Below are 12,727 nucleotides of genomic sequence, written 5' to 3'. Positions count from 1 at the left end.
CCTGCCGGCGGCTAAGAGAGCCTGGGGTGGGTTCGGTATGTTCATTAACGCACCTCTACAGTCAGTCCCTGCTCCAGATGAATTTGCTTTCCCACGGCGGCACTGCCAGAGCCACAGCCTGGTCCGGGGCTCCCACCCACCCCTGCCCTTCAAGTGGCCCAAGAATAGGACTTAGTAACTTTTAGAAGTTTTTAGGCAAGTATTTATCCCCCCAGTGATGATTATGGTTTAAAAAATGAAGCTGCCCCATTTGGAAGAGGGAAGCGTAGGGACCAAAGCAGCCGGCACCAGACCTTGCCGGAGACCTGCCACGCTCGGCTGCCTGGGGAAACTCCTGCCTGCAGCTGTAAAAGCAAGGTGCTGACACTCGCCGTCTGCCTGCACCCATGGAAGGCAGCGAGGACACAGGAGCCATCCAGGAATAACCCTGGGAGGGGCTGATCGCCAGTCAGATCACCGAGACCTGTGCGCCAGAGCAAAGATGGTCACGGCGATAAGGCGTCTGCAGGCACCGGCTTCCTCCCGGGCGGCTCCTATCAGATGGAAACTGCCCGTTTCCCCTGCGCCGGCTCTGCAAAGCTCCCGGCCCCGGTGTGGGCAAGGTCATGCGTGAAGGTCCCTCATGTTTTATCCTGGTTTTGTGTTTTTGTTTGTTTAAACTTCCTAGATCATGGGCGATAGCAGGGGAGAGGCGGCGGGCAAGACTCAAAGCGTCGCAGCCGCGCTCCGCCAGCATGGAGAGGCTTCGGGTGCCAGTTGGGTTCGTGATGCAATTGGGGTTGGTGATGCAATGGGGAATGGAGAGGTAAATCAGGCCCTGTGACTTCGTTAGGAAAGAGGCTGCAATGCCATCCTGCACGCTGCCTGCTGCCGGCTGCCTCCGCCTGCCTATGGGAGCGGGTCACTGTGCCGGGGCGAGCAGCCAAGAGAAAAGCAAGGATGGGGTTTGGAAAGGCACTGGAGGGAGAGGAGGGGGGATGGGAGGGCTACGAAACTGCTGAGAGGCGGCTGGCCCAAAGAACCCCGAAGCGGCAAAAGGGGAAGCGGCACTTCCACTGCCCACAGCTCCGACGGCCCCACGTGTCCTGGGGGAGCGGGAAGTGCCCAGCCTCCCGCCGTGGGAACGGCCCCGCCGTCGGCATCCCAGCGCCTGCTACCGCGGCATCTCAAGGGCCACGGTGGGGGACGGCAGGGACGTATGGGCAGGAGACACCGAGCAAACTCCCTTGGCCCACCCCAGCCCTGCTCCGCGCCAGCAGCCAGGGCAGAGCATCCCTAATGGGGTGACCATTCGGCAGCACCCCCCGATGCTGCTTTATGCCCCGGGGGAGAAAACGTCCCCTGCCCTCCAGCGCAGTACGCCGAAAGTGTTGTGGCCAGCAATGAATATAACCGGGGAGCCCCTTGGCTCTGCCATGGTGCTCCCATCCCCACAAAGGTGGGATGCTGGAGCGGAGGGGATGGTCAAGCACGTCAAGGTCATTCCCACAGCATCTATCCGGACCGTTCCCACCCCCAGCGCCACCAAAGCAACCAGCTGCATTTCTGCCAAACGCCTTCAGATACTCGGGGAAGGAGACCTGATGGACGTCCCCCCACCAAAGGCTTGGGTTTGCCTTGAAAACCAGGAAACCTGGTGGGAAAGTGCCCAGTGAAGGACAGGGGTGGGAGGAACGGGTCGAGGGAGAGCAACCAGGATGGAGCTGGGGCCCGGTGTGCGGGAGGAAGGGAGGCTGGCCGTGGATGTGTGCTCAGCAATAGGAAATGCTTTATTAGCTGGGAGTGGTGGAGAGAAGCCAGGCAGGAAGAGGCAGTAATAAGAAACATTTTTTTGACTTCTCCCACATCCAGACCACAGAGCGCTTGCCAAGCGGCTGCGCTCGGACAACAGGGCTGCTGAGCCGAGTCCCCAGGGCCGGGACAGAGACAGAGACATTCCCCCACCGGGACGGGCAACACTGCAGCCGCGGGAGCCCCCACAGTGCCGGGACGGGCGGTGGGAGGGGAGCAGACCCATGAAGCTCCTCCAAGCCGGGGAACACGGCACGGAGCAGAGCTGCCCCGGCTGAGCCGCGCACACCGCCTCCGAGCTCGGGACCGCAGCCGGGAAAGCCTCGCCGGGACCGGGCAGTTCCGTGGGCGCCCGTGGGACACGGATGCTGTAGGTGAGTGGGGAAGCGTTGCGCGCTCACGGGGTCCGAGGCTGCACCGAGCTCAGTGCTTCCCTCCTGATTTACCCCCGTGCAGCTGAAATCAGGATTTGGCCCCGTTTCCTTCACATTCAGTGGGACGCCGGGGTTGACGTCAGGGTTAGTGGAGGCTGGAATCAGGGCTCTGGCGGAGCCAGGAGCATATATCTGGATTTACACCAATGCAGTAGCAGGATCTGTCCCCAGGTCTTCACTAAAGAGCTGAAATAATACACAGCTGATACCAAAAGCCCAGACCTAATGTGGGAAATGGGGAATTTGGGTGTATTTGAAAAGGCGTGGGGGAAAATGAGGGAAAGTTGACAGCTCCGCTAGCGGGGGCTGGAGCGAGGGCAGTGGGTCACCGACAGCAGCGACGGCGCAGGACACGATACCTCGACGTGCCCCTTCTGCAAAGCCAAACCCTGGGTCTCTTGGAGGAGGGGTGGGCGAGGAAGAGCCAAACAGCCGCTGAAGAGGCTCCATTTTCAGAACAAAGTGCCTGAAGCGAAGCTGGTGCGAGCCATGCCGTGGGAGCTCTGCCGGCGTTCGAACCCTGCCGCAAAGTTGGGGCAGGAACACTCCCCTCATCCCCACTCTGCACGAGGACCTGCGTGTGATGCCAGCCCCACGAAGAGTTTAACATGAACTGGTTTTGCCACTCTCTTTGCCTGTCTCTTATTTACGGCGCAGCGATGCCCATCGGTGCAAGAAGGGCCAGCACGGTGCAGCCCGCCGGCGCGGGTCCCTGAGCTGAACGTCTCTCCTGCGCCGGCTGCACCGAAGGATGCAAATGCGTGACCAACCTGCAGCTACAGGCAGCAGGGAGGAAAACCTCTGTCTGTTCCTTAAAACCAGGCTGAAGCTTTGGGAGCCTGTGGCAAAGCTCTCACCGACTCCGACGTGGTGTCCATCCAGCCCTTCGCACCTGCAGCTGGTACCATCGCACACGTCTGGCTCACCCTGCTTCCCCCCAGCTGGCACCGGCACCAGCCGGCACGAGGGTCTCTGCTGTGTCTGGCTCCCTGCGAAAAGGCGACAGAGGGGAACTGAGTCACGAGCCCCATCCTGTGGCGAAACCCCCCCCAGGAGCAGCAGAAACCACAGGGGAGGGCGGAAAAGCCAGGATTGCAAAGCTCTGTCGAGCCACCCCGGTAAGAGCAATGGACCCTCCAGCCATCACGCACGTCCCTGAGGATTGTGTCCAGCCACCCCCTTTCCCAGGTTCCTGCCGCCTCCCGCCCCGTCTCCCCCCAGCAGTCCCTTTGCTTTTCTCTCCGTGGGGTCAGCGGGAAATTCCCCTTCCCTGGGGCTGGGTCTTGCTCCAGACCCCCCCGTCCGGCCAGTGCTGCGGCACAACTGCCTGTTGCTCCCAGCCGCTTCTGCCAGCGCCAACACCCCATCTGAGAGGTTTCAATTGGGGTTTTTTCCTTCTCCTGCTGCTGCTGCAAATCCCGAAGGATGGAAGGATGTAAGACAGCAACGTGACTTGCCATCACCTCCCAGCCAGGCTGGGGAAGATGCTCCGGATGCCGGGAAGGTGCGTGAGCTGCAGGTCCAGCGTGAGAAAGGAGGGAGAAAGGTTGAGGACAGGGATGGGGATGCAGGGGCTGGTTTGACCCGTTACAGAAGCACCCGGGATGTTTTTCCCGTGGGATGCCAGGGGCGGCTCTGGATTAAGGTTTGCTCTCGGTTAACACCAACACACATCCTTGTGATGTTGTTGCCCGTACAGCAAAGTTTTGGGTGAGGCCCTGGCTGCTTTGTGTTTCATGGCAAATATCCCGCAGCCGTCTAACGGCTTGGGATTTTGTGGAAGTGCCCCCGAGGAGGGAATTCACCACCCGGAATCTTGGCTTCCCTTTAAAAAGATGCGTTTTGTAGCTCTCGGGATTGCAAGGAGAAGCGCCGTGCCTGGGAGCATCCTGGAGGCTCAAGGAACAGCAGCCCAACTCCAGGGGAGTTTGTTTTTTAAAATAAAGCTGATCCTGGGCCAGTCGAGGAATCAGCTGCTGCTTCAGTCGGAGATCAGCCCAGGCATCGCTCCTGGCACAGGGCACCCGGTACCAGACCCTGCTCCTGCCTTTCCAGCCCTGGGACCCAGTCGCCGTTTCCTCCCCATGAGCAACAACGAAGTGAGCTATTTTGGGGAGGAAAAGTCCGTTTTATGCTACGGCCGGAGACTGCCTAAGTCAGCCACGTACGTGTGTGCTCTCGAGGGCCAGGCTTGCGTGACTTTGCTTCCCCATCAAGGCCAGAATCTAAACAATCTTGATTCCTGTCCCGGCAGCCCTGGGCAGGGCTCCTTCAATTGCAGGAAACGGAGACTTTGGCGTGTTTATGTCGGGAACCACGAAGAATGAGCCGAGGAGGGGCTGGGGAGCCCCGGCCGCCGCCGGCCGAGCTCTCGGCCATCTGAAAGGGGCAGCGATGCCGGCAGGGCGAGGGGCAGGGGGCAGCGCCGGCTCTGCCGTGTTTGGCTTGGCAGAAATGTCTCTTTTACAAGGAAAAAAAAAAAAAGAGAGAAAAAATAGCAAAACTTCCCCCAAAGGCGCAGCTGGGGAATTTTTGGCTGCCCGCAGCGCCTCTGCTTGTGTCATCGATAAGCTCCATACAAAAGCCCCCCAGGGGCTGAGCTGCACCCGGCAGCTCCGGCTCCAGTGGGGGTGAGCGATGCAGCGTGGGGGCTTTCAGCTCCGTCCTACGGCATGGGTCTTGCCGACTCCGTGATCTCCGGCAGTGCCGCGGCCATCACCGCGCTCGCCGTGGCTGCCGAGCCCATGGGGTCTGCCACCGGCTGTGTTTTTGCAGCACGGGAGCCACAGGAATGGTGGGAAATGACAGAATACGGATTGCTGGGATAAAGGAAGGATGTTGGGGCAGCATGGACATGGCAAGGTCCCTGTTCCGGAGTGCTCCCGAGAACCACGGGGCCATGCACGGTGTCCCACACCGCCGTCAGGAGGTCCCCCGAGCTCGGGAGGTCTTGGGGGTCTGCTCTCAGGAAGGGCTGTACCCCAGATGTCCGGAGCTGAACTCCGCTTGGAAGCAGCACATCCTACCCCTCACCGCTCCACCCTCCCTCGCCCTCCCCGCCGGCCTCCGTTGCTCACCACAGCCCCCCAGTTCCTTCCCAGAGCCCCCACAGCCATTCCCGGTCCGGCAAGGAGCCTCATTATGGGGGCTGAGGGCTGCGGTGGGCTGCGGTGGGCTGCGGTGGGCTGCGGTGGGCTGCCTCTCACCCCCTCTGCTCTCCGCAGGAAAATGCCGTGTGGAGCCTGTGGCCGGGCGGTGCTGGCACTGATGACCTTCTCCATCGGCTTCGCAGCTGGTGAGTACCAAAACGATGCGGTGAAGGCAGCCAGCACCGGATGCTCTGCGCCACGCTCGGGGGGTTAAAATAAACCCTCGGCTCTTTGGGAACGTCATCGCTTGCTCTGCTCAAAATAAACCACTGCGGAGAGCAGCTCGTTCGAGCTCGCCTGGAGCAAGCGCCGAGGGAGGCAGGGCTCCTCGGGGACCCGCGTCGTCCCCAGCGAGGGGCTTCTCCCCTCTGGGACCGTGACCTGCCTCCCAAAGAGGATCTCAGCTTAATTAATTACGGTTCATCAAGTGCTTTGACGTCACCAGAGGGGAGATGGGGAAAAGGCTAGCATGCACGTGCTTTAAAACGTGGTTTTTCCCAGGGGTGATGGTGGCGAGCAGGGATGAGCTGCTCCTGCTCCCAGGGGAGCATCAGGGTGACCTGGGGACGAATCCAGGCTGGGTGCTTGTGCAGGGAGGACCAAAGCAGCGTGGCTGTGCCGGGAAGGAGCAGCAGAACTTGGCAGGGGGACGAGTCCCCACCGTGTCCCTGTCCTGTCCATGGGGCCACCCACTCCCAGGACTTACCGACCCAGCCACACCACCACCCCATGGCCCTGGCACCAGGCAGCCTTTGGGGCAGCAGGGCGACAGGCGCAGGAGGGGAGCTAGCCACAGCCATCCGTCCCCTCGCCGCCGTCCGTCCGTCCCCTCGCCGCCGTCTGTCTGGCTGCCCTCTCGCTGAACTCGCTGATTCCAGGAGGGATATTTTCTGCGCGAAAGGGCAGAGCTAAATCGGGAGGTTAGGAGCGTGGCCGCCCTCTGTGCCGCTCCGGCACCACGGTGCGGGGAAGCGCCTTCGGGGCGGCCGATGAAAGCTCCAGGAAAGACCCAGGGTTCGACACCCAGCTCCTGAAACACAGTGTCTCTGCAGCACCCTCTGGGGAGGCACCCGCTGAGTTTGAGGCTTTTGGTCCTATCCTGGCTCCCAGGACCTGGCTCCTGCAGGCAGCCCTGGAGCTCCCATGTCCCCTGGGATCCCACGGGCAGGATGTGACCCTGTGTGCTGTGAACCAGTGCATTCCAGTTAATCCCAGCTGGATGCATGACCCCTCCGCTGCTTCCCCGGGAGCGTGGGGACACGCGACCCCCAGCTTCGGAGCTGGTGCTTGGGTCCCAGCCAAGAGCAAGCAATTTTCCAGAAGCTCTCAGGATGGGCTTCCCTGTGCTGACCACACGCAGCTGCCTTCCTCAGCCCGGACAATGGTAGTCCCAGGCTGCCCGCTCTCAAAATTTGGTTCAAGAGTCTTTAGGACAGATGTCACAGTCCTCAAAGCCACCAGCATGCCCCAGGCCAGGCAGTGGGGTGGCCCCATGGCACAACACGCCTCTTCCTTGCACCCACAGACGAGCTGCTGTGCGTCTGCGACGTGCCACACTGCAGCCTGCCCACCTGCACGGGCCAGGTGTGCTTCGTCAGCAAGAGGAAGGAGGAAGGGACCATCACCCAGCACAAGGGCTGCTTCTCCCAGAACATCCTGGAGAACTGCCACACGCCCGTGACGGAGCAGTACGGCATGAGGTGCTGCGACTCCAGCATGTGCAATGCCGAGCTGGAGATCTTCCTGCAAGGTACGGGGGCATGGACCCCTTCAAGGAGCCAGGGGGAGAGGGGCAGAGCTGCCTGCGCAGCTGGAGATGTGGTTGGGTCTCCAGATCATCCCCATCCTCGCTCAGCACCTCGAGGGTCACCCTTTCCCAGGTGGGACATGGTCAGCAAGATGTCCTCAGCTTCTTGGGCTGTGCCTGTAGAGCTGCTGTCCATGGGGTTGACCCCAATGCGGAGCCACCCTCCCCAGGTCCAAGCCCAAGCACCAAGACCTCCATCCTCCCAGGTCCACCTTCATGCTCCCAACCATCGTTTCCCCCACCCAGGAGAAGAGGCCCTGGGAAAGGCACCTTCCCTGCCCAACCTCCTCCTGATGATCTTCGTCCCGCTGCTCGCCCTCCTCATCCTCGTGGCGCTCACGGCGCTCTTCTGCTGGAAGGTGGCCCAGCATCGCCACCAGAAAAGCGACTTGGGCGACACAGACCTCATGCTGAAGGCATCCATGGTGGGAGACAGCACTTTAGAGGTGGGTGAGCTGGGGGGGATGACCCCAAATGCTCACGAGGTGTGGGAGGGAGGGATGTGCCAGGTGTGGGGTTGGCCACCAAGCTGACCCCACTGCTGCCCCGGCTGCGCAGGACTTGCTGAACGATGACTGCACCACAGGCAGCGGCTCGGGGCTGCCTTTCCTCGTCCAGCGAACAGTGGCTCGGCAGATCACCCTCGTGGAGTGTGTGGGTAAGGAGAGGGGCTCCATGTGAGGGGAGGCTGCCTCGGCCCCCCCAACGGGCGCTTGGGCATGTGCCGGACCCCTTTCCCCCAGCAGCCGGCGATGGCACCACGAAGCCAGATGCGGGAAGGGTGGTTGGACCTGATGTCTCAGCCAAAACCCTGTAGAGACCCCAAGTTCTGCCCCAGTCCTGCTGATGGGGGAGGGAGAGAGCGGCTGGGTGGGTGCGTGGCAGTTGGCCAAGGTCAACGTACCCTGCGCCGCCCCATTGCTCTTCCACACCGGGAGCCGGGTTCATCACGCTGGGTGTGGGGAGGGCGCTGGGGGCCAGAGGGGCCGCGTGACGCAGTGCCGTGGCTGTGGCAGGCAAAGGACGCTATGGCGAGGTGTGGCGAGGTGTGTGGCACGGGGAGAGCGTGGCCGTGAAGATCTTCTCCTCCCGGGACGAGCAGTCGTGGTTCCGCGAGACCGAGATCTACAACACTGTCCTCCTCCGGCACGACAACATCCTGGGTGAGTGGGGGGCCAAGGAGGCTGCGGGGGGCGGCTGTACAGTGGCTCCATGGTCACGGCTCTTCTCCCCATCCAGGTTTCATCGCCTCCGACATGACGTCAAGGAACTCCAGCACCCAGCTCTGGCTCATCACGCACTACCACGAGAATGGCTCGCTCTACGACTACCTGCAGAGGACAGCCCTGGACGTGGAGACTTGCCTGGGGTTGGCCTCCTCCATCATCTGCGGCCTCGTCCACCTCCACGTGGAGATCTTCGGCACCCAGGGCAAGCCCGCCATTGCCCACCGTGACCTAAAGAGCAGGAACATCTTGGTGAAAAGCAACCGGCAGTGCTGCATTGCAGACCTGGGTGAGATGGGGGTGGGAAGCAGAACTCCAGGGATGCGGTACCCTAGGGATGCGGTACCCTAGGGATGTGGTACCCTAGGGATGCAGTGCTCCAGGGATGCAGCATCCTGCGGATGCAGCACCAGCACGGCACTGACCGGGGCCGGCATCCCTCCAGGGCTGGCCGTCATGCACTCCCAAGGCAGCGACTACCTGGACATCGGCAACAACCCCCGGGTGGGCACCAAGCGCTACATGGCCCCAGAAGTGCTCAGCGAACAGATCCGCACCGACTGCTTCGAGTCCTACAAGAAGACGGACATCTGGGCATATGGGCTGGTGCTCTGGGAGATCACCCGGCGGACGGTGGTGAATGGTGAGCGGCTCCTGGCCCGCTGCCGCGCTCCCGGCTCGCGGCAAGGCTCCGCGCCTGCTCCCTTCTTCCCTCCTTTTTGTTGCTTTTTTTTTTTCTTTCCCTTCGCCCAGAAGATTAGCTGTAAATTATAAACACTGTAATCTAGTGTCAGCACCCGGCTCCCTGATTAAAGGGCCCATTAGACTCAATCAGTGCTTTGTTTGTTCAGCACTGATTAGAAAACAAGCAGCGTCGAGCGCTGCCTGGAAGCCGGCCATGGCCGGGACCTCTGGCCAGCGGGGCTTGGCTCCTGGGGATGGGGACGGGGACACGGACGGGGTCCCCCACACTGTGGAGGAGCCTTCTCAGGGCTGCCCGGCCAGCGCCGCTCACCACCGGCAAAGTCCATTAGAAGCATTAATTAAATGGTGCGCGCTAGTGGGTGAGGCAGGAGGTCCCCCCGAGGCGCAGTCTGGCCAGGATAATCTCATTTACTGCCCCGGGGCTCCTTCAGATTAAACATTTACTCCAAATTACCAAAACCATGTGCTGGGGATGACCTTCAGCCGGTTGGTTTTAACCCTTCCAGGCACCCTCACCCTCCAGGATGGGCTGTGCAGCCCCTGCACGGCCCCACGGCATTGGGGATAGGGGATCCAGGGGACCCCGAGGTTCAGGCGTGACCCCCCAGGGCGCAGGGAGTTGGTGGGTGCTCAGGGTGGCCCAGAGGGGTTAAACCCCACGGACACACGGACATATGGAGGCACTAAAGGGAGATTAGCTGGGCCAGCTGGCGGGCTCGCCGTAGGGCTGCCAGATGGAGGCGGGGGGCTGCGAGGTGGCATCGGTGCCGGGAGCTGGTGTCGGTGCTAGAGGTGGTGCTGGAGCTGTTGTTCACGGTAGGGCTGGTGCTGGACTCTTGCCAGTGCTGGTGCTGGTGCTGGAGCCACCAGCGGTGCTAGAGCCAGTGCTGGAGCCGACCCCAGACACCCCGTGCCATCCCGGCGAGGTTCCACGGTGCAGCCGGAGCTGGAGCCATGCACCCCGCAGGCAGCATCACCGCCGGTGTGGTAGGGTAAATCACGCTGGCAATTCCCGGGGTTCCACATCCCCCCCAAGGCAGGGTCCACGTCGGTCGTGCTGGCCACCCCGGGCACCCCAAGATGTGCAGGGTTTGGGGTGAACCCTGCACACTCCCCCGCTGCCCTCACGCCACCACCACCCCCTCCCGCAGGCATCGTGGAGGAGTACCGGCCGCCCTTCTTCGACGCCGTCCCCAGCGACCCCAGCTTCGAGGACATGAAGAAGGTGGTGTGCATCGACCAGCAGACCCCCGTGATCCCCAACCGCCTCTTCTCCGACTCGGTGAGTCCCAGGGGGGCCACCCTCTTCCCACCCCGAGCCGGACCTTTTCTCCCCATGAAACTCTTCAATTCTCCCTTCTTTCTGTGCCTCCCCCAGGTTTTGTCGGCGCTGGCAAAGATCATGAAGGAGTGCTGGTACCAGAGCCCCTCGGCCCGCCTCACCGCCCTGCGGATTAAAAAGACGCTGAAAAAGTTGAACAATTCCCTGGAAAAGCCCAAGCCAGAGCAGTGAACGCCGGGCACACACCGGAGCCGCTCGCAGGCTGCACCGGGGACGGCGGCAAAGCCAACGCCAGGATGGCTCCCGGTTACACAGGGGGTTTTGCTTGCCGCTCCCACCTTTCCTACCCCCTCCTTGGAGCCTTTTTAATTTGCAAGGAGGGAAAAAGTAGGGGGGAAAAAAAAAAAAAAAGCAAGGGAGGAATTTTCCAGCCCGGTTATAAAAATACCCCCTGGATCCGTCATCTGACGCCGGCCCGTCTCGTCTGCCCGGCGGGGATGGCAGCGGGTGCCCAGGGCTGGCGGCCCATTCCAAGCCCCCCGGCCAGACACCACAGCCGAGGGGCAAGCAAGCGTCGGAGCCAGCACCGTCCCCTGCCGCAGCCCCCGAGCCTGGCTGGGCACCCACCCCATGGCTGGCACCCAGCGCAACACGCAGGCAGCAGGTGCTGCCCAAACCTGCCTGCCCGGCACGTTGGCAGTGGGGATGCCGCGGGCTCGGCGGCAGCAGCAGGAATTCCCCGGCAGGGTTGCAGTGCCCGGCGTGTCTCTTGCCGAAGGAGGTCTGGATTTCGCTGGGAAAGGATGGACCAGGGGCAGCATCCCCCCGACAGGGCTGGATCTGCACCCCGGCGCATCTCAGGGCTCCCCAGAACGAGGAACCGCCAGCACCGAGTGGGGCCTGAGCATCACCCACGCCGCAAGGTCCCGCCGAGACAGGGGCTCCCACAGCCACGGTGGCTTGATCCTTCCCTGCCGAGCAGCCGGCATTCCTCCTTTCCAAGCCCTTTTGATCTTTGCCAACGTTTTGGTGTTTTCCGGGGCATTTTGGTGCACCCTGCGGCCGGCTCCAGCCCACACCACTCGTCGCCATCCCCAAAACCACCCCATGTTCAGGGCTGTTTGGACAGGACCGGGATGTTCAGCAGAACCAGCTTTGCTCCATAATTATTTAATTATTAAGATTTAATATATTTAATAAAGTGTAAAGCTATTTTATCGCTTAACAGCTGCCAAACGTCCCCCGCTGGGCACCAAGCGATGCGGCAGGATGGGACTCTGCAGCCCGGTGCTTCTGCATGGCTTAATTTATTGCTTCAACACCGTGTAGCTGCCGTGTATCACTCCGGCACCGCCAAATCCCGCAATAAACCTCGCTCCAGCCTCGTGCCAACCCTCTCCCTGTGCCCGCGAGGGGCTGGGGCTGCATGGAGGGGGGCTGCGGCTACCAGCCCTCCTGCTTCATGGGGTTTTTGCACTACTGATGGTCCGGGGGTCAGGGTGAAGCCCCCCAGGATGAAAGGGGAGCTGGTTCAGGAGAGCGCAGCCGTCGACAGGTTTTGGCCCCTGCACATTCCCGGCATAGCCTGGCACATTGCTGTGGCCACCCTGGGCTCGTCTTGTCCTGCCCTTTTGCCTCACTCCCAGTTAGAGACTGGGAGAAACTGGTCAGCAAAGGGCAGCCGCTGGCCCTTGGTGGGGCTGGCACTGGGGTGAGGGGTATGTAGGGCTGAGCAGGGCAGGGCTCAGGGTGCTCTGCCCAGGGTTTGGGGTGCTCAGCTGGAGCTTTGGGGTGCTCAGCCCGGGGTTTGGGGTGCCCTGCCCAGGGTTTGGGGGGCTCAGCCTGGGCTTTGGGGTGCTCAGCCTGGGGTTTGGGGTGCCCTGCCCAGGGTTTGGGGGGCTCAGCCCGGGGTTTGGGGTGCCATGTCCATGGTTTAGGGTCCTCACCCTGGGGTTTGGGGTGCTCAGCCCAGGGCTTGGGGTGCCCAGCCCAGGGCTTGGGGTGCTCAGCCTGGGGTTTGGGGTGATCAGCCCATGGTTTAGGGTCCTCAGCCCGAGGTTTGGGGTGCCCTGCCCGGAGTTGGGGGTGCTCAGCCCAGGGCTTGGGGTGCCCAGCCCAGGGCTTGAGGTGCTCAGCCCGGGGTTTGGGGTGCTCAGCCTGGGGTTTAGGGTGCCCTGCCTGGGGTTTAGGGTGCTTAGCTCAGGGTTTGGGGTGCCCTGCCTGGGCTTTGGGGTGCTCAGCCCGGGGCTTGGGGTGCCCAGCCCAGGGCTTGGGGTGCTCAGACCAGGGTTTGGGTTGCCATGCCCATGGTTTAGGGTCCTCAGCCCGGGGCT

At 62.1% G+C, this 12,727-nt stretch overlaps 1 protein-coding gene across 1 annotated transcript; it reads left to right on the top strand.

The window, feature by feature from the left end:
* The first annotated feature begins 3,739 nt into the window (after positions 1-3,739).
* On the top strand, positions 3,740-11,780 carry ACVRL1 (activin A receptor like type 1). Its single transcript, XM_075049482.1, has 10 exons — positions 3,740-5,019; positions 5,450-5,520; positions 6,900-7,124; positions 7,428-7,627; positions 7,740-7,839; positions 8,198-8,344; positions 8,421-8,696; positions 8,853-9,050; positions 10,264-10,394; positions 10,491-11,780. The coding sequence occupies exons 1-10, from the start codon at positions 4,898-4,900 to the stop codon at positions 10,623-10,625; spliced, it is 1,605 nt and encodes a 534-aa protein (XP_074905583.1). The 5' UTR covers positions 3,740-4,897; the 3' UTR covers positions 10,626-11,780.
* The last annotated feature ends 947 nt before the right edge of the window (positions 11,781-12,727 follow it).

This window comes from Buteo buteo, chromosome 17 (genome assembly GCF_964188355.1).
Source record: "Buteo buteo chromosome 17, bButBut1.hap1.1, whole genome shotgun sequence".
In the NCBI taxonomy this organism is placed as follows: domain Eukaryota; kingdom Metazoa; phylum Chordata; class Aves; order Accipitriformes; family Accipitridae; genus Buteo; species Buteo buteo.
Note: the sequence above shows the minus strand (reverse complement) of the source record. Positions and strands in the feature narration are given on the sequence as shown.